Source organism: Phascolarctos cinereus, unplaced genomic scaffold (genome assembly GCF_003287225.1).
Source record: "Phascolarctos cinereus isolate Bilbo 61053 unplaced genomic scaffold, phaCin_HiC Scaffold_726;HRSCAF=1367, whole genome shotgun sequence".
Classification (NCBI taxonomy): domain Eukaryota; kingdom Metazoa; phylum Chordata; class Mammalia; order Diprotodontia; family Phascolarctidae; genus Phascolarctos; species Phascolarctos cinereus.
The window spans coordinates 373,427,392-373,455,378 of NW_027556098.1; the positions used below are offsets into that span (position 1 = coordinate 373,427,392).

General features: G+C 45.8%; 1 protein-coding gene across 9 annotated transcripts in view; it reads left to right on the forward strand.

The window, feature by feature from the left end:
• Window positions 1–3,962: 3,962 nt before the first annotated feature.
• The window catches only part of UBXN11 (UBX domain protein 11), a 32,550-nt gene continuing 8,525 nt past the window's right edge, over window positions 3,963–27,987 (forward strand). Inside the window, exons 1-8 of one of the 9 annotated variants that reach the window (XM_078145571.1) lie at window positions 3,963–4,266; window positions 9,071–9,177; window positions 10,494–10,531; window positions 11,582–11,674; window positions 16,490–16,590; window positions 16,963–17,017; window positions 21,214–21,293; window positions 22,906–23,020. In XM_078145571.1, coding sequence (XP_078001697.1) covers window positions 9,107–9,177; window positions 10,494–10,531; window positions 11,582–11,674; window positions 16,490–16,590; window positions 16,963–17,017; window positions 21,214–21,293; window positions 22,906–23,020 — 553 coding nt within the window. In that variant the 5' untranslated portion in view covers window positions 3,963–4,266; window positions 9,071–9,106. The other 8 variants (XM_020983188.2, XM_020983190.2, XM_020983189.2 and 5 more) reach the window with 8 other exon arrangements.

Consider the following 27,987-nt stretch of genomic DNA (forward strand, 5'->3'; position numbering starts at 1 on the left):
TTTGTTTTTCCTTTTCCACCTTTGGAGGAAGGAAGAGGAAGGAGAGGGGAGCTAGGGATGGGGAGAAAAAAGGAAAGCGAAAGAAAGAAGGAAAGAAAGAGAGGAAGGAAGGAAGGGAGAATTAGGAAAAAGGAAGAGAGGAAGAAAAGAAGAAAGAAAGAAAAAAGAAAGAGAGAGAGGGAGGAAGCAAGGAAGAAAGAAAGGGGAATTATTAAACATATTTGTGTAATGCACTGACAAAAACAGAAGGAAAGCCAGAAGTCATAGAAAAACAGGTCAGCTTTGAAAGCAACATGTTGAATTTATTCAAAAGAAAAGCAAAATCAGAAATACACTTTTGTACAAAGCCAATGTGGGAACTTAATTTGCTTGACTATGCATACTTGTTACAACGTTTTTCCTACGGGGATTTTTTTTTCTTTTGATGAGGAAGGTGGGGAGAGTTGGAAGGAAGAGAGATAAATGCTTGTTAATTGAAAAAATAAAACTTCATTTAAAAAAGTGGAAAAATAAAAAGAGAGGGTTCGACTATGTAACTATTGATATTGGGCAAACTGCTCGCCTTCTGTTTCAGTTAAATCTGTTCAATGTGGAATCAAATGAGATAATGGCAGGAAAGCCATCCACGATCAAAGGTGAGGGAACAAGGGAAGGGCATAAGCACCTACTACGTGCCGGGTACCAGGCTAAGGGCTTTACAAAGAACATCTCCTTTGGTCATAGCAGAGATGCACGACTTCATGTCAAGCCTCTGTCTTTGGGAGTGCTTGTTTTAGTTAGTGTTTATTAAGTTCAGAATTCAAAAAGGGGCGATAGGATGGGAGGGGACGAATTATGAGCTTGTGCTGTGGGAAAAGTCCTGGGTTTAGAGTCAAAGTGACCTTATTTTGACCCCCCCCGTGTGACAGTGTGGTGGGAAGTGCTTGCAGATGAACGCTCATGAGTTAAATGCAGCTGACTCTGTGTGTGCCCCTGAAAGAGGATGCGTCTGATGGTCATATAGATGGGTGTGTGGGTGCGGGTCGGGGTGGAGGGGTTGAAGATCTATGTTTTAGTTCTTATTTTCACTTCATACCTCAAGTTTCACTTCCCTGTCTCATTTGTGTACCCATTTACCTCAAGAGCAATGAGACTGAGCTGGGTTTGGGGAAAGGGAAGTGCTTTCCAGTAGGGTCACAGTGGCCTACAAGGGCAGAGTTTGTTGGAAGAAGGCCCAGGTCCCCAGACCTGAAGAGAAGAGGATCCAGACCGTCTGCCAGCCTTGTCATAAAAGCAGCTTCAAGAGGCCCCCACGAGCCAAATTTAATTCAAGAAATAATTTGTTAAAACACCAGTTTTAAGGGCCTGTGACGGCGGCAGTGGTAGCTGGAACAGGAGATTCAGAGGTAGGAAACAGACCTTGTTCTCAAGAACCCAAAACAAAAATTAATACTATTACCGACTCGCATTTCCATAGAGGATTTAACCATTCCAAAGTACTTTTACTGAAAATAATCTGGCAAAGGAGAGAGGGGAGTTTTGTCATCTTCATTTTACTGGTGAGGAAACTGAGGCCCAGAAGAATGGTGTGGCTTGCCTCAAATCTTGCCCGATAACCAGCACATCCTCATCACATCTGTCAGGGATTTCTATGATCCTAATAGTCTGAGGCAGCTAATGAGCCTCATGGCCTTAGACTGAGACATAACTTCCCCTCAGTTGATTTCATCTATAATGAGGGGGTTAGACTAGATGATCCTTAAGTTTTGATCTCTGACATTCAGTGTTCTAAGGCCCCTCCCAGCACTGACATCCTGTGTTCTAAGGTCCCTCCCAGCTCTGACATCCTGTGTTCTAAGGCCCTCCCAGCTCTGACATCCTGTGTTCTAAGGCCCCTCCCAGCTCTTATATTGCACATTCCAGCCTTTTCTTATTTGTCCCCTCTCCCAGTTTCCAGATTTAGTATCCTTATTCTAATATAGGAGCTTGGAGTGGGGGAGAGATTTGGAAGCAAACCCCATGAACGTGTACGAGCAACGTGCAGTAGCAACATGCATTGACTGCTACCCTCATCCAGGGCCACAAGCCAGATTATTGTTTGTACAAGGGTAGAGGCCAAGAGAGGTGCTTGTCAGTGGCATTCTTCAGTAAACATGAACCATCCACAATGTCTCTCCCCCCTCCCACTCAAACCCAACACAAAACTCTCCCTAATTAGACAGAATTCCTCAATGTGTCTGGCATACATGACTTCAGATTTCCTGTCTCAAGCACTCTGCTCAAAATGTTCTTCCTACCCCATGCCTCAGAATCCTTTCCCACCTCGCAAAATCCTCTCATTGGCTGGAGCCTGCCTCAAGTTTCACTTCCCCTCAGAAGTCTTTCCTGACCACTGACTGACATGTCAGCCCTCCTTCCTTTGTCTTCTCATTCACAGCATTTGGTAGAGAGGCCCGAGCTTCCTCACTCGATCTGATCCTCAGGAGAAACACAAAATCCTCTGTTTGATATTCAAAGATCCCTCCCCTCTTCTTCCCCACAAGTTTCCAGTCTTCTTCCATCCTACACCTCTCCACTCTTCAATCCAGTGACTCTTTCCTGTTCTTTTCACAGGACACTCCAGAGTCTGACTCCAAGCTCCTCTACACCTGGAACACTCCTTCTTCGTCTCTGCCTCCTGGCTTCCCTGACTTTCTTCAAGGCTCAGCTAGAATTCCATCTTCTACAGGAAGCCTTTCCCAATTGCTCTTAATTTTAGAGCCTTCCCTCTTTCGATTATTTCCAATTTATCCTGTATTTAGCTTGTTTGTACGTATTATTTTCATGTTGTCTCCTGAATTAGATTGTGAGGTCTTCAAGAGCAGGGACTTACTTTTCTTTGTATCCCCAGAGTTTAGGACAGTGCCTGGCACATAGTAGGTGCTTAATAAATGCTATCTATCTATCTATCTATCTATCTATCTATCTATCTATCTATCTATCTATCTATCTAATCTATCTATCCTAGCACATATAAACACATTTGTTTCTGTCTTACACTTCCTTAGGGTGTATTATACTGAGGTAAGATTTTTGTTGTTGTTCAGTCATTTTTCAGTCATGTCCAACTCTTCATGACCAAATTTGGAATTTTCTTGGCACAAATACTGGAGTGGCTTGCCAATTCCTTCTCCAGCTCATTTTTACAGATGAGGAAACTGAGGCAAACAGGGTTAAGTGACTTACTCAGGGTCACACAGTTAATGTGTTGGGCTTCATTTGAACTCAGGAAGATGAGTCTTCCTGACTCTAGGCCTGGCATTCTATCCACTTCCACACCTAGCTTCTGGGTTATAGTTTAGTAACTTTTCTTAGTTTCAAATTGCTTTCTAGAGTACTTGAACCATATCACAACTCCACAAAAGAATACTGTTGGCTTCCCACAGCTCTTTATAGAAGGTCCCTTATCACTTTTGCCAGTTTAATGGTAGTGAGCTGAAACCTCTAAGTTGTTTTTTTAATTTGCATTTTTCTAATTATCTGTGATTTGGAGCATTATTTTAGTGTAGTCCTTGAATGTCTGCCTTTCTTCTTTGGAAAACTTTTATTTGTAGCCTTTGACCATATATGTTCATTGGGACATGACTCTTAGCCACATATTTGTCCCTGTATATTTTAGATATCATCATGTTTCCCCCACTAGAATGTAAACTCCATGAGGGCGGGGAGTGTTTTCCCTTTGTCTTGGCACATAGTAAACTCCTGATAAATGCTTGGTGATTGATTGATATCATGCACACTTGATGCAAAGATGTATTTTTCCACCCGTGATTTCTCTTCTTGATCTAACAAGCCACATTTTTTAAAATGGGAGAGGAGTCTCTAACGCAGACCTACCCACATTAGGCGTTAAGGACAGGAATCCACACTACAATTCACTGGAAAGGCGGAAGAAAGGAGGAGGGCTGAGAAACACAATGATTGACAGACCGACTATCCAATCCAGTTAGGTTGCCTGTAACCTCTCTTTTCTTCAGGTAAGCAAGACCCAGAACACAGATGTCTGGGATTTGCAGTCGCACGAAACTAGCTCGGACCCACTGTAACCAATCAGATTTGAGGACTTCCCCCGAGTACTCTCAGAGGGGCGTAGAAACAAACTGATTGACAGATTTTTTTTTTTTGTCCAATCGAGTTTCCCTATCCTGCCTCTACAAGCAGCCAAGACCCAGAGCAGTGGCGTCTGGGACTTGCAGTTCCAGGAAAGAGCGCGGACACTGAAATCGCCAATCAGATTTGAGGACGAAGGTCTGTACCCCACCCACGGTAGGCTCGTTACTAGGCGACCGCTCTACTGACCAATAAGAGTCATGGAGCCCTCGGTCGCCGTGGTGACCGCGTTGACAACGAGATGGCGGCGCTGCCAGGCCGTCTCAGTGCCCGGGCGTGGTGAGTCCCCAACCCAAGGCCTTCGCTGTCCCTAGTGACCCCCAAGCAGCCCGGTGTCCTCTCTCCCCGAGAGCCCGTTCCTGGAGCTCACAGTAGGACTGAGTGAGTCACAGAAGCGGAGTTTGGGGCGCTCTAGAGCTTTCCTCCTCCCCCAAGTTCTGTCCAGGGGAGACCCGGGCTCTCCGTTACCATAACAACGGGTCGAGTGAGCTTTGAGGAGAAGGAGAATGGGCACTACAGAGCCGAAGGAGGGGGAGGGGTGGGGTCTCGGAGTGATGATGTCATTCCTAGATAGGAAACCTAATGGGGAAGAGGTGACAGCTCGGGGCTCCCCCGGTCTGGTAGGGAAGGCATCGCTCCTGCCTCGGGGATCCCCAAGTCTGGCAGGGGAGGCACAGCCCTTGCGCTCGGGGAGGCCCGCAGTCTGAGGACCTAAGACAAGACCTAAGACACTCATAATTATGGAAGTGCAAGGGAATGTAGTGATGAAGTCTATGTACTGTGTAGGAAAGGTGGAGGGAACTTGGATTGTTGGAGTAGAGGGAGTTTGGGGAAGTTAGCTGGGGTAGGCTGCCTGCAGAAGAATTTAGTGTAGGGCCATCAATTCAGTATTTATTGAGCACTTTCTCTGGAATAGAGCCTGGGATACAAAGGGGATGACCTGGTCCCTGCTTTCTATAATTCTGCAAAGGAATAAGGCCGATATACAAACACTCATAATGTAGGAAGAAGGTGCTAAATAACATCACGAAGGGGTCTGTGGATTTAAAAGGAAGTGATCACTTCTGACTAGGGCAGGTGATCAGAAACCTTCCTGGAAGAAGCAGCTTTTGAGCTGGGTTGGTTCAAGGGGTCTGCTCTGTTACCGAGTCTATGCAGCTGATGAGAGGATGCTTTGGACATAAATGAGTGTCTGGAGGATAGGACCTGGGGAAAGTTTTGATTAAGTGATTAAGAAATCTGTTTGATCTCTTCTTCAAAACATCCTGACCCAAAAACTTCCTGTTTGATCAGCCAGTCTCTTTGTGAAGACCTTTAGTAAGGTGGAACTTACTTTTTCCCTCAGCAGTTCATTTCACTTTTAGCTAGCTCTAGTTATTATGAAGTTTTCCCTACTTCATTCCTAAATTTGAATCTTTGCAACTTTAACCCATTCTACCTTCTGGGGTTAAGAAAGACAGTTTAATCCCTCTTCTTTTTGACAGTCCTTCAAAATATAGTAGCTAATGATAACTATGTGTGTGTGTGTGTGTGTGTGTGTGTGTGTACCCTCCCCCACACCTACCCCAGATTAAACAATGGGGGTATTGTTTCAAGAATGTTGAAGTGACCCTCATGAGACATAAGCTGTTTACTGTTCTGGTGCCCCCTACCCCTAGCCACTTTTTATCACTGTCCTTACTAAAAAGGGGCACAGATAAGACTAGAAACAATATTCCAGATGTGTTCTCACCAGAGCAAAGGACAGGATCTTCATTTGCTCTCTCCTAATGCAGTCTACGGTCAAGTAGGTGGTACAGTGGCGAGAGTACCAGGCCTGAAGTCATAAAGAGTCATCTTCCCTAGTTTATATCTAGTCTCAGACACTTACTAGCTGTGTGACCCTGGGCAAGTCATTTAACCATGTTTGACTCAGTTTCCTCCTCTGCAAAATAAGCTGGAGAAGGAAATGGCAAACCACTTCAGTATCTTTACCAGGAAAACCCCAAATGGGGTCACAAAGAGTCAGACACTACTGAAATGACTGAACAACAAAAACCCCATTTTATCAATCTAGGCCACCTACCTTCATCTTTTCCACAATAATAGTGTTGAAGGACTTGTGAATATCTGCTAAAATCTGAGTAGTGTTTCCAACATTTGCCTGATTTACCAGCCCATTGTTCAGTTGTGTCTGACTGTTCCTGAGTCCATGGACCACAGTACACCAGGCCCTTCTCTCCCCACTACCTCTTGAAGTCTGTCCAAGTTCGTGTTGGTTGTTTCCATCACACTATCTATCCACGTCACCCTCTGCCATCCCCTTTTCCTTTTGCCTTTAATCTTTCTCAGCTTCAGGGTCTCTTCCAGTGAGTCCTGTCTTCTCATTATGTGGCTAAACTATTTAAGCTTCAGCTTCACTATTTGTCCTTAAGCCGGTCTTGTTTAAAAAAAAAAAAAGGAGACACAGTGGCTTTTGGTGATCCCTACACTTCCTTTTCTTGATTTTTCACTAATCATTAATCACTAATCATGCTATGTTCTCAAATTTTTCCAGGAACAGAAAGAAACCAAGCTTACTGGCTTGTCCTTTGAAGTCTTCATCTCTTTTATTAAAAAAAAAAAAGTAGGACATTTTTCATTCTCTCTTCCAGTCCTTCAGTACCTCTTCTGCTTTCCAGTTTTTCAGAGGTTACTAATAGTGGCTCAGCAATCCCATTGACTAGTACTTTCAGGATCCTGGGATAGAGTTAGTCTGGGTCAAGAGACTTGAACTTACAGGACACAATGAATAGCACTCATCTCTCTCTCTGTTTTTCAAATGTGCAGTTTCTTTATTAAAATATCAGCATAAATAACTTTTGTTAATTCCGAAAGCTAGAAACCAGCCTAGACAATGGAGTTCAAAACTTTTTACATGATTAGACAAAAAACTCATAATAATGCTTCTTCAAAGAAACTGCTATCATTCCTACTTGGTTCAGTATGTTATAAAACTAATAGTTTATTTTCAAACTCCATTCTGTACACAGAGATCAGAATTTGGCAAGAAACATAGTTGGCAGAGGCCCATGGCTGTGGGTAGTAACCAAACCCCCATTAGCCGCTTTTGTTCTCACCTTTTCAATCCAAGATCATTCTTCTTACCAGAGAAAACCAGTAAAACGAGAATTTAACAGCCCAGTCATCTCTCTGTCTTCCATTGTTGTCATTCTGTATATCACCCTGCCCCTTCTCTGATCCTCCTCTTTCCCCTAATGTAGTTCAGACACCCCCTTCTTTTTGCCACCTGTACGTTTCCTCCCCAGATTCAGCCCAGATTCAGCCCATTTCTCTCATGAGTTTTTAGAGAGCTATGCCAGGATTTTATGTTCCTTTTCTGTTATTTACCATGTTTCCATCTTCTCTTCATGTCTTAAACTCTAAGTTGATTGGGTAGTTGTGCCTTCACATTGGTCTGAGACAACTGTTTCTCCTCCTCATTGGAACTGATTTTTCCTTTGTGTCTCAGAATTTCATTCTTGCTAGCTCGCCATTCCTCCGGGGCTGACTTCTCCCTGAGAATGTTACACTTCCTTTGAAATCTTTGAAATGTACTCTCCTGAAAGCTAGAATGCGTGTTAGACCATTCCCAGCTTTCCTCTCCTTCTTCACCACGCACTGGTCACTTGCTCCCAAGGTTCCCATCACTTCTCTCTCAGCAGCCAATTCCTCCTTGTTGATGAGAATCAAAGCTAGAGGAGGATTTCAGTCTGTTGCTTCCTCCCCCCCCCCCCCCCGCTCCCATTCTCTGTTGTGTTTAGTGTAGTTGTGTCCCGAGCAGACGTTTGGTGAGAGCTGATGAGGAATGTCGCAGGTAGGCTCCTTTAGTCTCCATCCTGCCTAACAAGGGATCATTATCCAGGATAAAATGTGGCCTTGGGGCCCCCAAACACCTGACTGTGAGGTGGGGAGTGGGGCAGGGAAACAATTGATTTGAAGGAAGAAACAGAAAAGGATGGGCCACAAGTTTACAGGAAGATAATGTTTCTCTGCATTCATTCAATAAATGGTTACTAGACACTTATTATGTGGAAGAGCATTATGCTGAGCATCAGTGGTGGTGGTGGGGGGAGACGCAGCCCTTTCTTTCCAACGGCGCCACTCTCACTATTCCCGTTTTACAAATGGGGAAACAAGCCTACAGAGGAGAGGTGAAGGGGTCACTTAAGGTTACTTAGGGGGTCAGCGGCAGAGGGAGGACAGCAGCTCAAGCCTTCTGACGTCCAGCCCCGTGTTCTTTCCACCGCACCACGTTACTTGCGTAGAGACTTTATTTGGGGAGGAGAAGGCTATCAGGTGCTGTGAGATCAGGGGATCATGACCAGCCGGGGCGAATGAGGCAAGGTGGCAATGGAACTTCAGAAGACATCAGGAAGGAAGGGGGTATTTATTGGATGCTGGCACCTGTGTTCAAGGCCCTGCGATCATTGCTAGGTGTGGTGTTTTTCCCCCAGGGGGAAGGGAGGAACATAACCGCTGTCTTCCAGCACTGAAGAGCTGGTGTGTGCGTGTGTGTGTGCATGTGCGTGTGTTGGGGACAAGAGAGTAGTGTGGAGAGGTTGCTGTTGGCTTAATGTAGGTGTGAAACACTTTTTAGTTAGAGCAGCTCAGAAGTCCTGTGGGCTGCTTCACCCAGCAATAGGCCCCCTTCCATTGGAGGGGGCAGAGAGGGAATTCTTGTTCTAAATGACCTCTAATGCCAGGTGCCTCCACCTCAGGGCTTCTGTGACCTGTGCAGCCGGGGCCAAGGGAAGAGGGGAAAGGCACCTCATGGCAGTAGGGCGGCTTCTCAGGAGATTGTTGCAGGGAGATGAGCAGGTGTGGAAGGGTAGTGAAGGAGGAGGCCCTAGGCCCCTGGTCCAGTACAGTGACTGTAAATCCCTTCATGTCCCCAGAGGTTTCTTTCTCTTTCTGCTTTCAGGGATCTCCTGACAGATAGGATCTAGAATTAGCAACTATGAGTTCCCCTCTGGCCTCACTTTCCAAGATTCGGAGGGTGCCTCTGCAGTCGGATGTCCAAAACACAGGGTAAGGAGGACCCAAACCCCTTGCTGTCAGGCAAGCAGCATCCTCAGATTGGATGGGCATCCTGGTTGGAGCTGGGTGTGAGTATGGAGCACAGCCAGATGAAAATCAGATTCTGCTTCCTAGGCCTGATAAAGCCAAAAGAGCTATGGTCTGGGAGTTCTCCTGGATTACAATTCTCAGTGGGGCCTTAGGCCCTCTGTGAGCCTCTGCCCATGGGCTGTGTTCTTCTGAGGGCCCTATGAGTGATCTGCAGAGATTTCAACAGCCTCTCCTGACTATCCTTCCTATGTTGAATGCTCCTCCTAACTGGAAAGTTCTGTCTCCCCCAAAACAGAGCCTAGACATGGGCATGTTCATGTTTGCCGGTATTAACAGCCACAAGAAAAGCTAACCCATCGCTGTATCCCTCCTGGTACCTCCCAGGCACTGGGACATTTTCACTGAGTCCTAGAGATGTCTTTTGGAAGACTGGACTATACTCCCTCCGTCTGAGGCTAACCTCACCTCCCCCAGCCACATGATGAGAGCGTCATGAAGCATTTAACATCGGTGTAGTACTTGATTGTTTTTCAAAGTACCTCAGTGATTATAACTCACAATTCTGTAAAACTTTACCTCTGTTTTCTCATATGATTCTCTCAATAAGTTCTGCCCACCCATTTTAGAGATAAAGAAACCAAGACTTAGAGAACCTAAATGTGTTGCCTGCCTGTGGTCTGGGACTGGAAGCCAGTGTGTCTGACGCCCATCCCATTTAGTGCCAGAGGCTTTGGGTCCCCTCCTCTTGGTGACTGCCCAGTACCCAGCTCACTGTGTTTCTGGTGTCCCGATGCGTTTCCTCTCTTGTTATGTGCTTGCTTGATTCTCATGCCAGTCTTCCCCCAAGGAAGGGAAGGTAGGCATCATCTCTCATTTTACAGGGGAAGAAGTCCAGACAGAACACGTGACCTGTTCCCACAGCAAACCTTCCTCTGGTAGAAGTCTCCCGACATATTTGCTGCTTCTCAACTCTTTCCCTTGTTCTTTTAGATGTCTGAGAGCAAACCAGGGATAGGCTGCCAAGCCCCCAAATCAGTCCTGTTTTTGTACCCCACTCCACGCTGTGTGGTGTCCCTTGGGGTGGAGGCACCGGCCCGGGCTCCTGAGGCAGGAAGAAGGAGTTGGCCTCTACCTCTCCTTCCCAGCTCCTTTGGATCTAGGATCAGGGAGCCACTGGCCAGTGGGCCAGGGTCGGGGGGCCTTCTGCTGACTCCCCTGTCCCCCGGAGTGCGGCCATTTCTAACCAGCATTTCCTTTTTGCCCTTTTGGGTTTCCAGGAGGCGATCATTGCCTTCTCGGATGAAAGTCTTTGGTGGTGAGTGTCTGCCCAGCTGCGACTGCTCTTTATCTTCTTGCCCTGGATGCTGCTTGGGGTGGACTAGATGAACAAAGGAAAATAAAATCGGCTGGAGACTAACAGCCCCTTCCTTCTACCCTTCATGCTGGTGGTTGTGGGAGGCTGGAATTGTTGGGGGTTGGGGAGGGGACTCAGTCACTGCCCTTCCGTCTGAATTATTTGCCAGCAGGGCTGACTGATGCTGCTCTAGGGTCCCTTCTGGCTCCCATCTCCTCCTGTCCCTGTCATGTCTCCCTTCTCCCTCCCCCCCTCCAGTCTTTTTCTCCAGTGTACAGTTAGTCACTCATTTGCAAACCCCCTTCCATGGAATGATTGGAGGCCCTTCTCTACAGAAATCCTTCAGCCCATCCCCCTTGTTCAATTTGACCCCCCCCCATGTGCCCATTACATTTTTGTTCTCCCCAATGCCCTCAAGCTTCTGCCTCGGTCTCCTCTGATGGTCATTTACTGCTCCGTCCTTTTGTCAGTTTGAGATGGACTAGACAGGAAAAATTACTGATTGAGCTCCTAATCCTGTCCTCTATTGTGTCCTCCTTTTGAAAACCCCTTCTGGACTCCCTATTTTATGGTTTTCTAGCTCCACTCTTGACCTTTCCACATAGGAATTGTCCCTGTCTTCCTTTTCCCCACCTCCCTGTCATCTCAGGCCTTCCCAGAAGCTGGCCTGTATGACTCAGAAGAAAATCCCCATGTTCAGCTTTGGCAGATTCCTGGCATCCCTCTCACCCTACCAGCTTTCTCCAGAATGACTGTCCTATAGGAACCCCTTTTGTAGATGAATGTTCAATGACTGTCCAGTGGGCTGTCCCTCTGGTGCAGTCACCTTGAGAGTTGGGTACAGCCCTTCGAGGAATCAGGTCCTCACCCTCTCTTCCCTTGAAAAACCCTTATCACCTCTCTCTGCTTGCCCCACTCCAGCACCTTAAACCCTGACACAGTTTGGGTTCCAGAGTTTGCATCCTTCCCCCTGCCCCCATTAAAAATAACCTCATACTTTTGGGTCTACAGAGGAAGAGGATGACTTGTCAAATGATGGACCTAGTTCAGAAGATAGGATTCCAGGCTGCACCAGAGAAAAGCCCTTCCTTCTGGGAAGATCTGGTAAGAGCTCCTGTCTGCCTCTGTAGATGCCAGGATAACAATGTAGGTGGTCAGAGCTGGAAGTATCTGCCTGATCTTTAGTAGCCCTGACCAGTGGTCTTCCTGCCTCTGCTAGGCAGGTAGTCTGTTCCATTCTTGGACAGCTCTAATTGTTAGAAAATGCTAATGTCCACCTATTGGGTGGGAAGGGTAAAGGAATAAACATATATTATGCACCTCAGCACTTTTAAAAGAATATTATCTCACTTGATCCTCACAACAACCCCACAAGGTAGACGTTGTTATGATCCCCATTTTACAGTCAAAGAAACTGAGGCAAGCAGAGGTTAAATGACTTGCCCACGGTCACACAGCTAGTAAGTGTCTGAGGCTGGATTTAAACTCAAGTCTCTCTGACTCCAGGTTCATTGTTCTATCCACTGTACCACCAGCTGCCTTTACCATTAGTTCTAGGTCTACCCCCTGGGGTCAAGTAGAATGAATTTGATCTTTTTTCCACTTGAAGAGAAAAAGTGGCCACTCATAGAAGATTTCTGGGGACTTTCCCTCCTGAGTCCAACTATTGCTCCATCTCCCTGGAGTGGAGGAGGAAGGGCCTGAAGGTCTCCAGAAGGGGCTTGGTGCTGGTGGCTGCAGGGCTTAGGGTGGGAGGCTTAGAAGGAGACAGACTGGCTCTGCACAGGCCTCAGGAAGGGAAGCCTAGCATGAATCTTAATCGGTGCAGTAACACTTGCTGTAGCTTTGTTATGCGTCTGTGCATCCCAATCCCAGCTATTCTGGGTCTGATGGAGGATAAAGGAAGCAGGGATATTATTCCTGGCCCAGGATGGGGTGACTAGCCAAGTGGCCAGGTAAACTTCTCTGGCACTTCTAGTGAGATGGGTCACGTTGTCTATGAAAACACTGAGGGTACCATTAGGAGCAGGACAGGTTGGCGTGCAGAGCTCAGCAGCTCACCACCTCTGTTTCCTGTAGGTCCCAAGCAAATACCCCAAAGCACCCTGGGAAGCCTTATCATGTTCAGGTCTCACCCTTTTAGGAGAGCCTCGAATCTATTTTCTTGTCCTCTAAATGAAGTATTAGCCCCTCAAGGAAAGCCAGGAAGTTGGGCTGTGGATGTGGGGAGGCAGCTGCTGAAGCCCACGATTTGGGCTTTCTCTTGTACCAGAACTACCAGGCAGACAGCACCTCAAAACTGGGAGAAATCTGTAGTGCTGGTGTTTTGAAGACTAGCCCTCAGGAAGAGAAAGAGAGGAGACGAAAGGATCTGTTGGGTCACAGAGATGTAGGATTAAGGGCTTCCTCGGTACTTTCCCCTGTGTGTCTAGGTGGCCTCCCTTTGCTGTGGGTGTTTTCCAGACAAATCCTGTGTGTGCTGGGTCATGCTGCTGGGCTGCAGGAGGTCTGAGCCAGAGAGGAAACACCTGAGGTTTTGGTAGGGCAAGAAGGCCAGCCATAGCTGGGTTCTTAGCCATTCATTCACCCAACCTCCCTGGAAGGTACAGTGCCAGGAGCCAGAGATCCAAAACAGAAGAACAAGCGAGCGTGTTTGATGGCCACAAGGCACTCTCATTTGACCTCCATGGTGTTGGGGGCGGAGGCTGTTTGTACTCTTATTTTACAGGGGAGGCATGGCAGATTCTCCACTTGAGAAACTTAACAGGCATTGAGGGAAAAGACACAAGATACTAATGACTATGTTACTGTTGGTTGTGAAGTGCCTCCCAGCATTCTCCTGCACAAGCAGATCTAGAGCTAAGATCAACTATGCCCACAGTTCATATAAGATGATTTCATAACTTTTATTGATGTTTGCCTCATTCTGGTATAGGTGGTATCCAGGAAAGCTAGCAATTATTCCACAAATTCTACCTTTTGATGAGGCCCCTGCTCTAACTCTCCACACTTGGGCCATTCCCAGAACACTGTTGAGGACTAGAACTCCCAGCCTTCATAGGCAATCCATATAGCCCTGTCACTACCTTTGTGCTCTAAGCATACATCCACAGCAGTTACTACCTCTCCCATGCTTGTCACACCAAGGCAGTCCCTCCAGTCACCTAATGCCACAGACAGTAGGCCTCTGGCTACTTCCTGACACCCTTACCCGCCCCTTACATCATGGGATGGCAGTCAATCTCCTTGGGATGGCAGTCAATCTCCTTTGCAGTCTTCCCCACAACGGCAAGAGTTTGAGGCAGAATTATCCCCACAACTGTGACACACCTGTGTTTGTGTTCCCTTCTGCAGCATCCCAGGCTTCTGACAGATTCAGCAGAGTATTAAGTGTAAAGGAGAGGAGGCACAATGAATGCTATGAGACATTTGAGGCAAGAAAAGGAGTTTTCATCTGGGCAGTTTCAGAGAAGGCTTAATGGAGGATGTAGCATCTGAATTCCACCTTGAAAGGAATGAGGATATGAGATTTGGGTGGGAGGCCCATTTCAGGCATGGGGGATAATGTGCATAAAGGCAGACGTATGGGAAAGGGCAGAACACTCTGCCGTGTAGATCATAAGCATGGATAGGCAGGTTAGATTGTGGAGGGCCCTGAATTCCAAGGTCATGAATTTATCCTCTTTTGGGCAATGGAAGGACACTTGAGGCTTTTGAGTCAAAGGATGATGTAAACAGAATTTGGAAGATTGCTAGGGCAATAGTATGAAGGCTGGTTGGGAGAAAAAAGAATGGAGGCAGGAAGACCAAAGTTTGAAGGCCATTATAATGGCCTAGGAAGGAATAGGGACTGGACTCATGATTTCATTGCTATTTCCTGATAAAGAGATTCCCTTTTCCACTGCAGAGTGACACTTCTTAGAGAGTCACCTCGACTAGTGCTTCTTAAACTATGGGTCTCATGGGGTTTAAGAAGCACTGCAGGGGTCAAGAGTGGCGAAAGTTTAAGAAGCCCTGGCCTCGACCACTGTGAGGCTAAGTGATTTACCCAGGGTCATGCAGCCAGTATGTAGCAGTCAAGCCAGCTCTCTCTCCATTGGGTCTTGCTGCCTCTCGCAGCCTAAGCCAGAAGAGACTTAAAAACTTCCACAATTATGGCTGGAGAAGTTGACAGGAAGAGATTTCCTTGATGGTTTACAAACCATCATACCATACCAGGAAGGTTTACTTGATAGCTGGGCAGGGGGTAGGGAGAAGTGGGTGGATGGATGGGCAGAATTGATGGGATTGGATTAAAGATTCTCTGGGTGCTTCCTATCTGATAGCAGAGACAAGATATGGTCCCAAGAAAGGAGAGACAAGTATAGATTATGGAAATGCTTGGGGGAAGCTGGGGAAGAGAGAAGTAACTGATTAAATCTTAGATGAAACTAGTCAAGGAAGGCTTCATGGGAGCATGGAGCCAAATTTGGGAGAGGGGGGAGGATAAGGGAGGTGACAGTTCTACTTACTGTCTTCTGCCCTTGTCAGACAGCACCTGGAGAATGACAGACATAGCATTTCAGGAGTGGGATTGACTGAATGGGTTGGGGCTTGAAACAGTGCCAGGCTAGTATGGGTTGAAAGGAACTAGAGGAAATGTAGTATAATGAAAAGGGCACTAGATTTGGAGTCTGGGGGGCCCAGTTCAAGTCCCTGATCTTCTACTTGGCTATTTAATTGTGGGCAAACAGAGCCTCAGTTTCTCCATCTGTAAATTGGGTAAAATAATATAAGCACTACCTGCCTCATAGAAAAGCACCTTGTAAACCTTCCAGTGCTATAGAAATGTGAATTATTACTAGTATCAAGTTCAAATGGTAAAAGAAAACATGAGCGGTGGGAAGAGAATGTATCTGTAGCCTTGCTGTCATGTTAGAAAAGTGCTCTGATGCTCATTCTGCTTGACCTCAGTTGGCAGAACCAGAACCAGGGGCTAGAAGTACCAGGAAGACAATTTGATTCTCATTTAAAGCAGTTTCCTCTACCAAGCAGGGCTGTCCAAAGTGGAGTAGGCTCCTTCCCCATCATTTGGGGCATCCCAAAGGGACCTGGCAGGCATTTGTAGGAAATGGGACTCCTGCTTCACCTTTGTTAGTAAATTGCCACAGTCCCCTTTAGGGCTGAGATTCTGTGATTCTTAGTGGGCTGGGTATTCCAGGGAGACCTGAACTTCTAGGAAGTCTAATGAATAAGGCTGAGGCAGCAGATCTGGACACCCCTGAGGCAGGGCTGGAGGGGTGGAGCCCCAGAAGATGGAGGCCAGGCAATGGTTAAAGGGTCTCAAAGCCTAGCCTCAGCTTCCCAGCCCGGGGTTCTCTCCACTTAACCACTTCCCCTTGGTGACACATTGCCTCCTCCCTCCTCTCTGTGCACGCCTTCTATTCCAGACACTTTGTGAATGTCATTCTATCTTGGGCCCTTTACTGGGATGGAGACCTTGAGTTTTCAGCAGAGGGTAGGGCTGGGGTGGGGGGGCAGATCACCAAGAAGCTGAAGGGTCATTTAAGAAGCAGAGGGTCTAGTCATAGAGATAGGTAGGTCAAGGGCAAAGGAGGCTCAGTAAGGACCTCAGGATCAAACAAGGGCTGGAAGGTCAGTTAGGACTGGGAGCATCAGGTCTTAGACAGTAGGTAGTTCATCTCCAGGGCATTCAGGAGGTGACTGCTGGCATTGGTTAATTGAGGCTGGGAGGGTCAGTCTCAGGGTGGTCAGTGGGTTCCTGGGTGAGTCATTCAAAAGCTGGGCTTACTCTCTCTTTGGGTATCAGAAACCTTAGGTGCTTGGTGGAGTTGGGAGGAGAAGTGTCCATTCATTTCCTAAACACATGGGCCCCCACCTCAGTTCTTCAAGCCGTGGCCTGAAGTCATTTTTTGCCAGGGTCCCTGCCCTATGACGTGGGCCTGGTCTCCTCTTTGGTGAAGAGGTTAACTGAACTGGAACAAAAGGTGAAGAAGCAGGCTGAAGAAATCAACTTCAAGGTACTGGGCCCAGGCTGAACCAGCTGCTGTCTGCTAGGCCATGGGTGGTTCCAGATGAGGCTAAAAAAGCATTCAGCCCCTGCAGGAAGCCCCCAACACATGGGATCCTGGCAGCCCAGCAGTTCAGTGGGAGGCTTGGGCATCTTCCCTTTGCTGCATCCCTGCCTGGGGTGTTTGGAAACCAGGGCCTCCATGACCCTGAGCCATGGCAACTGGGTTCCAATGGCTTTGTTCTGCCACTCATTCTGGAATCTCAGTTCCTATACTTCTGGGCTGGGAAGGAATCACTAGAGGCTTCCCAGAGGCATCATTCCCAGCTTCCTGAGTGCCAGGAACCGGTCTGGGGCTGATGTTGGTGCCTTGGTACTGCAGGACCAGTGGATCAAAAGCCTCAAGTTGAAAATCAAAAGCCTGCAGCCAGACAAAGGTAATAGAATTCTCTTGCCAGAGTCCTGGCCTGTCTAGCTTCCCCTCCCACTCCCAACTCCAGCCCCAACCAAAGGGACTCACAGTTCTGAAGAAGAGACACATCATCCCTGCCTTGAAGAGCCACCAGGGTGGGAGGGGAGCCGGGATACCAAACCCAAAACACACCCATGGAACAATATGAAAAAGAGATTAGACTTGCCTGGTGCCCAGAGGGCAGAGCTAGGAGGAGTGGGAGGAAGTTGTAGAGAGGCAGCTTTAGGCTTCATGATGTCAGCAAAGTTTCCTCCTAGAGCATTCCAAAAACAGAATGGGCTTCAGCGGAGGATGAATACCCGCCCTTGTCGGAAGCAAAATCATATGGAGGATTCTTGGTTAGATGTGGAGCGGGTGGTTGGGGGTAGTAGGGTTGGGATGGGTAGGAGTACAGGAGCACCAGCTGGGGAAGAGCACTGGAGTATGGCCATGGGTAGGCCGAGGCTCTGAATCACTGGGACCCTCGATACAGAGTGTCCTGTGAGTCCACCTTCTGTCTTCAGCTCAGAAGCATAAATGCTACATCCTTAGAAAAACAGCTTGTAGAAGATTGAAGGCTTCAAAATATTGGTATTATTAAAATTCAAGATCACTGCTGTCTTATCCTGTGTATTACTCTAGTTAATTTTTGGACTTTGTAAACACTTTTATCAGCTGTGGCTCAGTGATTGAAATGATTACATTTGCAATCCTCACCTTAAGATCCTAAGAACGAATTTTGACACAGACATACAGCTTTGACTTTACCCCATAAGAAAAAGTTTAATGGAACTAGATCAGGTGACCCAGGCAGTGAAGCAAGAGGACATCCTGTACAGATCGACCAGTCTGAGAAAGTGCCATCAGGAAACTGTTGTGCACAATGCATAATCACAGGCTGCCCTGACTTGTTAAGATTGATATCTTGTTATTCAAAATTCACAAAACTAATAAGTGTGAAAGAAATTTAAATAATTAAACTTGCAATTGGGGGGGGGTAAAGTTTATAGCATTTATACTTCTGAAGTTATTAAGACTTATAACTGCACTAAGAATTTGGAGGTGAGGCACGAGTCTGGGCAGCGCATCAGTGGTTGGAGAGAAGTCCTTTGAAGGGGGGCAGGTAACCAGACTATTCACTGTCCTCCCTTGAGGCCCTGGTTGGAGAAGCCCTATGGGAAAGCTGCCTGGAGACATTATCATTTAAGATCCACATGGTCTGCTTAGAGATGTCCTCTCTCTCCTCACTGCTGTCATCTTCCCAGGTCGCTATTGCAATGTCTTCAGTTATGTTAGTACCTATTGTACAGTCTTTCTTTTCATCCCAACTCCTAATATAACCTTCTGGGACTTCAGCATGAATGTTAAGGAGCCACTTAGCCAGCTGACTCCTTAATCCCTCCATTTCAGTGACCCTCTCCATCCCACTTTAATTCCCCACCAGCATGGTCCCACGTCCAGCCTCCGTCAATGGCCAGACTGAATCACGTCTAAGATCTAACTTTCAAAGTCTGACCACAAGCTCCTCTCTTTCCTTCCCACCCATTCTCATGCACATGGAACCTACTTACTCTTCACCCTTGTCATGACCTCTGACCCCTCTTGTCCCCACCCCCTGCTTTGGCTTCACTTTTAATCTAATGGCCATTTATTGATTTAATACAATACCCATTTCGTGCATTGTCAGACATTGGAATGTTTCGCTAGAATTCTTTGCCCCCTGACTTTAGCTCTTCTTGACCTGCAAATCCTTGGGTAATACTCGCTGCCTGAGCTCTCTGCTCCTGCTCTGGGACTTGTGAAGCATAGCCAGAGAAACCTGCAGAAGCAAGGAGGCTGCTTCATCCATTCCCCATCGCTGTTATAGCATTCCAGCTGGGCCTTTGCTGTTGTTTGACACTTCTTCTGTCTTTCTCAACTCCTTGTTTTGTTTGCTACATTGTCTGTTCTTTGAATCAGAGACACATTTATTAAGAACCTGTTGTGTCCTGGGGACAGAAAAGCAACAATGAAAATAGTCCTGGCCCTCAAGAGCTTTCATGTCCAATAGGCAGTTGTGGATAGAGGCCTGGAGCTCAGGAAAGATACTGGGATTGAGTATATGGAACTGGGAATTATGGGGGCTAATGAGGTTACCAGGTGAGAGTGTGCCGAGAGAGAGAGAAAGAGAGAGACAGAGAAAGATAGACAGAGAGAGGAGAGGAAAAGAGGAGTGGCGAGGAGAGGAGAGGGCCCAGCACAAAGTTTATAGCAGATTGCCTATCCACCCACTTGTCTGAGATCTCTTAGCCCCTCTCCTCAAAATTTCCAGGTATCATCAACTATCCTTTCCTTCTCCCCTCTGGTCACTGAAAAGATGTCCCTACATCTTCTTTAATTTCTCCACCACAGTTACCAACAACCTTTTTGTTGGCAAATCTGGTGGTCTTTTCTCAGGCTTCATCTTCTTGACTTTTCTGCTCCGTGTGACCCTGTTGAGTCCCACCTCCTCTGAGGTTCTCTCTCCGCTCTGGATTTTCTGCTCTCCCCTGCTTCCCCACCTACCCATCCGATCCCTCCTTCCCAGACTCCTTTGCTGTCCCCGTTGTTCCTCTTCTTCACTGACTCCTCATCCTCTTCCTGACCCCTTGAGCCCTTAACATTGGTGTCTCTCAAGGCCTCTTCTCAGTCTCTCTTCTCCTTCTCTGGGTCTTTTCCCTTGGCAGTCTCATTTGCTGCCATGGCTTCTGCTAGCCCTTCTATGCAGGTGGCTCCCAGCCCTGACCTATCTACTGAATTCCAGCCCCACATTTCTCTTGGCCATCAGAGCACATACATTTTGACATTCTCTTACTACCTCAAACTCAGCACGTCCAGAACACAGCTTATTTCCCCCCATGAGTCAGTTCCTACTTCTAACTTCACCATTTCTGTCTCTGACACTGCTGATTTATTCCATCTCCTAGGTTTGTATCGTTGGGGTCATCTTTGGACCTCTCTGAGTTCTCCTATGTAGTCATTTATCAAGTCCTAACAGTTCTCCCTCTTTCACATCAACTCTCTCTTTTCCAGTTGCTTTTGCCCAAGTAGAAAATATATTTTTTTTACCACCCACCATCTTCCTCTCCTTGCGCTCTAATCCTCTTCTATCTCTACTCTTTCCCTTCTCCATTTCAGTCTTCTACTTTCCAGATGAAGTGTAATGAGCATGAGGGATAAATTGAATTGGGGGATGGGAGCATAGTCTGACTACAGTTGGGGTGGGAGCCGGGGCAGCCCATCCCCTAGAGGTTGGGCAGTACAGTGATGGCACTGCTGGCTGCCTAAGGGAGGAACCTGGCCCTTCTGTGGGAGAGGCTCCATTTGCTAGGCTCTGTTCTGACTGTTAGAATAATCTCTTCCATATGTAGATCTGATTATATCACTCTTTTATTAAATACTATTCAGGGCATGTGTCTAGTGAACAACTACTGAATAACATTCAACTGCTTTGCCTTGCATTTGAGGCCCTCTACAATTTGGCCCCACCCCAGCTTTCCAGCTGAATTTCATATGAAGGCCTTTCATGAACTTTGCATGCCAGTGAAATTGGACCATTCTCTGTCCTGTGAATATACCCTGCGATTTCCTCCTCCATGCCACTGTTCATGATGTGCCTTATGCCTCTCCTCATTGCATGCTGAATTTCTATCCACACGTTAAAGTGGACCCTAAATGGGTCTTCCCCATATGGCTTCTTCCACAAAGTCCTCCCTAATCCCACTACGGGTTATTAACAACCTTTTGCCTTAGATATCATGTAGTACTCTGCTCTGAACCTAAAACACTTAACACATCATATTGTGCCTTCTAGTTGTGTGTTTATTTCTTATCCATGTCTCATTGAAACTTTATACCTAACCCAGGGCTTGGCACATAATAATCATTTAATAAGCATGTTTTGTACGAATGAGTGACTCACCAGGATTTAAAGAGAATACACAACTAGCAGGATTAGTTTACCTCAACATTCGGAATGGAACGTGGAATGCTTTTGTTTGGGGGTGTTGCACAAAATCTCATTCGAGGTTGGTCCTAACCCTTGAAAGTGTCTCCTTGGGCAGCACTTGAAAGCCCACCATTGTTGGCCGGGGAGGCCGCTCTGAGCCCTGCATCTCTGCTCTAGTTGTTGAGGACCCCCTGAAACCATCCTATCTTTTCCAGAAGATCGAAGAAGTTTAACCCGTACAGAAGAACTGGAAGCCAAGTGTCAGCACCTTCAGAATCAGGTCCATGAAATGGAGGTGAGACAGATAAAGGCGGGGAGGAGATGGGCCCTTGAACACAACTGGGAAGAAGGCTTTGGGGTATCTCTCAGTGGCCATGGTGGCTACAGAACTCAGAGATCATGTGGATTTTTTTCAAGCCTCTTTTCCATCTATTTATTACTCCTAGTAGACCATCACTCATCCACATAGGATTCCAATCCTAGCTCTGATGCTACCTGTGTCACCTCTCTGAATCTCAGTTTCTGTAGCTGTAGAATGAATAGGTTGGACTAAATTATTTCTAAGCTCCCTTCCATCACTAAATCCTATGAAATTAATGGAGCTCCTAACTGATCTTGTGCCGATGCTCATGTAAATGCAGCTGTCACCATCATCATCATTCTCAGAAACCCCTAGAAGAGACCCTGCCTTTTCCTTTGGTCACAGTTTAGCTGGAAGGAAGCCATGAGATATAGTGGGAATGACCTGGGCCTTAGAGTCAGAGGCATTTCATGGATTCAAATGTTGGTCCTGAAACTTGGGAGCTCTGTGACATAGGCAAGCCCCTGACCATCTCTAAAACATCCATGCTCAGGGACTTCACTTGTGTTGTGACTCTCACTGCTATGAGAGAGGCCAGACTTTGTCAGCCTTCAAGCAATGGGTAAAAGTAAGCTATTATTATGAAGTGACCTCCTCTCACTTCCCCAGATTGATTACCTTATGAAGGCATTGCCTAATTGCCAATGTCATAGCTTAGTTTAGAGCCAGGAAGACACAGCCTCAGACCTCAGCCCTGGCTTCAACATCAGCAGACTTCTTAACCTTGTCTTTCACCTCTCATTTCCTGGTGCCTCGTTCAGCCAGACAGCGCATGCCCCATTTAAACCCCTGTCCTGTGGCTTCTGGCCGTCCTCCTCCCTCAAGGAGAGGAGGTGGTTGGGGGAACAGAAGTCGTCTTTGGGGTAACAGGCGGGAGGCCAACACCTAGTCCTAGAGTGGTGTGTTTTCCCCCTCTTCTCTCCCCTTTTCTGTGCTGGAACTCAGAATAGGAAGATAGGAAACTAGGATTTGATTCTCAGCTCTGTCAAGAGGTCTAAGCTGCTGTATGATCTTGAGCAAATCATTCCTCCGTACTGGGCCTCAGTTCCCTTATCTGTGAGAAAAGAGGTTTTGACTGGATAATGATCTCTAATGGCTTTCTCAACTAGTAATAACAGCTCATATTTTTGTACTACTCTATGACTTACAGTGTGAAATGCATCCTTTATTTTCTTTGCTCTTGAGATCTAGGTAGAGCAAGCATTGTTATTTCCATTTTACAGATGAGAAAACTGAGACTCAAAGTGAAGTGATTTGCCCTAGGTAACACAATTAGGAAGTCAGAGCTAGGACTTGAACCCAGGTCTTTTGGCTCCAAATTCAGTGTTCTTTCTACCACTTAGGTTAGGTTAAAGGTGGTTAGGGTGGTTAGGGAAGCAGGATGAGGAGCCAAGGCTTCACAGCTCTGTCTTTGATTCTGATACAAACTTGTTACTCACTGAATCATGAAATCGGTAACCTTCACTGCCCCTTGCCTTCTTGGCTGTCTCTTGAAAGAAGCCTAGCTAACAGCAATCTTCCTCTGTGTCCTCCTTTTCCTGCTCAGCGATTTCTGAATGACTATGGACTGGAGTGGGTAGGAGAACCATCAGAGACCGAAATGGAGATGGAAACGGACTTAGAGGCAGAGAAGTGGACACTCAAAAAACTCTGGAAGCCAGGTAGAGTGGGGCCTTAAGAAGGCCATTCCCTGACTCCAAGCAGGTGACCCTGTACCTTGGGGCAACATGCATCCCTTCTCTGGGACTTAGTTTCCTCATCTGTCAAATAAGGGAGTTGGCTCATGAAGATACTTTCTAGCTCTAAACCCCTGTTATTTTATGATTTAGTCATCTCTAAGGTCCCTCCCAGCTCTTATATTCTAGATTTTAAATCCCTTCCAGCTCCACTACTCTGAGGTATCTTCCAACCCTGACATTCTAAGGTCTTAGGTACTTACTAGCTCTGACATTCTGTGTTCTACGAGCCCTTCCAGTTGAAATGTTCAGTGATGTTACTTTGTTATTTTGCTTTCATACTCTTCAGGACAGGAATGGCCTTGAGTCAATATTTCTTGCCCATCAAATGATGTGTTTTTCATCTCTCATCTGATTTTCCTTCTGTCAATCCCCTTCCTCTCTCAGCTGCCATCCTTTGTTTCATGTTTGTCTTGACCCTGTACTCAGGACTCTCATCCTTACCTTTAGAAAAATTCTTTTTTATTATTATGAAATTGACAAATATCAACTATTTGCCCCTATACAAAGAGCAGAAGAAGAGGATCGTATAATGAAACCATGAATCTGCACTATGTATTACTGTTTTAAAAAAAAAAATTTCAGAGTTATCATGTTAGTTCCAAAATTGCTGTTTGTCAGTGTCTCTTTCTGAATTTCCTTCTGCACTCTTCTGTTTATTTTTAAAAGTGATTCATTGATGCTTGTTTGTTTTCTTCCTTTTTTTTTAAAGGATCATTATCATTATTCTCTTCCCACAGTTCCCTTCCCCCAAATAAAAGCCCTCCCTCATAAGAAATAAATGTAATCATTCAAAACAAATCCACATATTTGCCATGTCTGAAAACGTGGGCACCATCTTGCATCTGTGAGTCCATTAGCACTTTGCCAAGAGAGGGGAAGCATGATTCATTATTCATCTCATGGAGTCATGATTTGTTATTACGTTCATCAGGATTCTTAAAGCTTTCATGGTTGTTTTCCTTTACAACGTTATAACATATAAATTGCTCCAGTTCTGCTCACTTTACTCTGAGTCAGTTCATACAAGTTCTTTGAGGTTTCTCTGATTCTGTCCTTTTCATCATTTTTTATGGAGCAGTAACATTCCATTCCATTCACATGCCATAATAGCTAATCTCCAATTGATGGACACCGACTTTGTTTCTAGTTCTTTGTTCCAACAAAAAATGTTGCTGTAAATACTTTTTTTTACATATGGGTCCTGTCCCTCTTTCTTTGGGGTATAGGCCTAGTCATGCTATCACTGGGTACCAAAGGGTATGCATAGTTGAAGTATTTTTTGAGTATAATTCCAAATTGCATTCCAGAACATTTAGACCGTCTCACAGTTCCATGACAGCGCCTTTGTGTGCTTGTCCTCTCAGAGCTGCCTTGACAGCTGTTTCCTTTTTTGGTCATCTTTGCCAATCAAATGGCTTTGAGGTGGAACCTCAGAAGGGTTGGGGTTTTTTTAAAAAACTTTTTTTATTCTGAACTGAAAGCAAAAAAAAACCCCAAAACATTTCCATCTACATATCAAAATACACAGAGAAGATTGTATGGAAAGCCTTGAATCTGCATTTCATACTGCTTGCTCTTTTTTTAAAAAAGATATAATACATTCATAGCTCACTTTCAAAATTGTCCTGTTTTTGCTTCCTTCTGAGCCTCCTTGTGTGCTCTTCTGTGCGTTTGAATAAGTTTTAACGGCCTTCTTCTTTTTTTTTTAAACACCATTTTTGTTACCTGCCTCCCTTTTGTTATCTTCCACTCCAGATTAAAAATAGAGGGAAACCAACCGCCCAATCAACCTCCACACATGTGGCCTTGCCTCTCTCCCTCCCGCCCTCCAACGTCCTTCCCTGCTCCCTCCAACTCTCTATCTCCTCATCTGAGAACAGGAGAAAAACAGAACGTGGTACAGCCATTTACGGTCACTCAAAACAGACGTGCGTGCTGGCTGGATCCGAACAGAGAGGTGTCTCTGAATTCCGAGTCCTTGGAGGCGGGTGCCTGGTGTCGTCCTTAATGCTCTGCAGTTCTGGTGGCCATTCTGCTGATAAGGTTCAGCACAGTCGTTTTCCAACCATATGTAACAGTTTGGTTGGCCATCCCCAGTTTATGGGCACTCCCTCGGATTCCCATCAGTTGCCACTTGAGAAAGAGCTATCAATATTTCTGTATATCCTTGGAGTTTGTTTTGCTTAGGACTCATCTTCCTCTTAATCTATGTACCCCAGCTTTCCCCTTTCTCTCCTGTTTTCCTCTCGAGTGAAGTAGATGTGTGCATGTTCATATGTGCCTGTGTATTCTTCCTTTTTTATTTTTTAATTTTTTTAAAGGCAATTGGGGTTAAGTGACTTGCCCAGGGTCACACAGCTAATGAGTGTCAAGTGTTTGGTCTGAGGCCGGATTTGAACTCAGGTCCTCCTGACTTCCTATTCTTCCTTCTTTAAACCAGTTCAGATGAGAATGAGGTTCCAGGGTCAGCCACTCCTCGTGCCTCCCTTTCCTTGTTTACATAGATGTCTGCTTGTGCACCCTGGTTAGTGAGAAAATTGTCCCTTACCTTCCATTCCCTTCCCTCTTCTTCCTCTTTCTTTCCAATCTTTTCTTTTTATTAAATTTACTTATTTATTTTTAGTTTTCAACATTCATTTTTATAAGATTTTGAGTTCTAAATTTTCCCCCTCCTTCCCCTTCCCCATCCCCAAGACAGCATGCCATCTGATATAGGCTATACATGTACAATCATATTAAACATATTTCTACATTACTCATGTCACGAAAGAAGAATCAGAACAAAAGGGAAAAACCATGAGAAAGAAATAACCAGGAGAGAGAGAGAAAGTATGCTTCCATCTGCATTCAGGCCCCAAAGTTCTTTCTTTGAATGTGGGTAGTGTTTTCCACCATGAATCTTTGGGAGTTGTCTTAGATCCTTGCGTTGCTGAGAAGAGCTAAGTCTAACAAAGCTGGTCATCGCAGACTGCTGTTACTGTGTACAATGTTCTCCTGGCTCTGCTCACTTCACTCAGCATCAGTTCCTGTCATTCTTTCCAGGTTTTTCTGAAATCTGCCTGCTTGTCATTTCTTATGGAACAATAGTATTCCGTTACATTCATATGCCACAACTTGTTCAGCCATTCCCTGATCGATGGGCATCCCCTCAATTTCTAATTCTTTACCACCACAGAAAGAGCTGCTAGAAATATTCAATGTTTTCTTAAGACCATCAAGACATAAAAAAACCACGCCCCAAACCTTGTCTAATTTGCCTCCCTCTGTACACCCCCATGACAGCACATGCGTCCTCTCCCCATATTTAAATGAAAGCAGTTTGTCCTTTCTAATTTTTCATTCACGTTGCCTTTTTAGGCTTCTCTTTACTCCTATGTGTAACCTTCAAAGTTTCTTTGCAGCTCTCATCTTTCAATCACGACTACTTAGAAGCTCTTTATTAAAGAGCCATTTTTTTCTCTTTTAGGATTATATATTCTGTATGTTGCTGGGTAAGTTAGTTTTGGCTGAAGTCCATCTCCTTTCCCTTCTGGAATATCATATTTCAGGCTCTCTGCTGCTTTATAGTGGCGGCTGCTAAATTATGTGTGATCCTAATTGTGGTTTCTTGGTACTGGAATTCTTTCTGTCTGCTTACAGAATTTTTTTTTTTTAATCTGGAAGCTCCAGTTTTTGGCTATGATGTTCCTAGGAGGTTTCATTCAGAAGGTAACTGGTAGATTCTTTCTATTTGCACTTTGTCCTCTGGTTCTAAGAGACCTGGGCAATTTTTACAATTTCTTAAAATGGCATGTCCAGGCTCTCTCTTTTTTTAAAGGCAATTGGGGTTAAGTGACTTGCCCAGGGTCACACAGCTAGTAAGCGTCAAGTGTTTGGTCTGAGGTTGAATTTGAACTCAGGTCCTCCTGACTTCAGGGCCGGTGCTTTATCCACTGTGCCACCCAGCTGGCCCCTCCCCCTCCCTTTCTTTTTTTTTTTTTTGAGTCATGGTGTAGAAAGTCCAACGATTTTTCTTTTGATCTGTTTTCCAGGTCAGTTGTTTTTGCTATGAAACACTTTACATTTTCTTCAGCCTTTTGATTTTGTTTTAACATTTCTTGTTGCCTTCTATTTGATCCGTTCAAGTTTTCAGGGAATTTGTTGCTTGGGTAGAGTCTTGAACCTCTTCTGCCCAGCAGTTAATTCCTTTTCTAATTCTTCCTTCCATAGCTTTCACTTCTTTAGCAGTTTTTTCCTCGGGCATTCTTATTCCATTTATAAAAACAGGTTTTTTGTTTTTTAACCTCCCAAGCTGTGTTTTTCTCTTGTGGATATTTTGGAGCCGTTCTTTTCTTCTGTGTTTGCGTCTTGAGTGTCCCTACTGCCACAGTAGCTTGCAGTCACTCAAACTAGCTTGTTTGTTGGTTGGTTTGCTTGCTCATTCTTCTAGCCTCCTTCCTGACTTGGGGCTCAGTGTCAGGACTGGGCTCTGTGTCACTTCTGGAGGGAAGGCCTGGGCTGTGCTGCTGCTGCTTTCCTGGGCTGCTGAGCGTGGCGTTAGTGCAGGATCTCAGAGACAGCCTGGGGACCCGCAAGCTTTTGTTGCTTCCCACAGAGGTCTGAGCCAGGGCAAAGTCTGATTGCTGTCCCGATCTGAGCTCTGCAAGTTCCTGACTCGGCTCTGGGTCTCAGCAAGAGGAGGTGCTGCTTTTACAGTTTGGAAAGATCTGTGGGTTTAAAGTGTCAGAATTTTAAGCTTCCCCTTTGGTCTGGGTTTCCTGCTTTGGTTATTTGGGAGGCTGGCCTAGATACTAAACATGATGTTCTGCTCTGAGCCTTGGGGGCTGAGCCATGCTGCTGCTGCTGCTGCTGCTGCTGCTGCTGCTGCTGCTGCTGTTGGCTTCTCAACC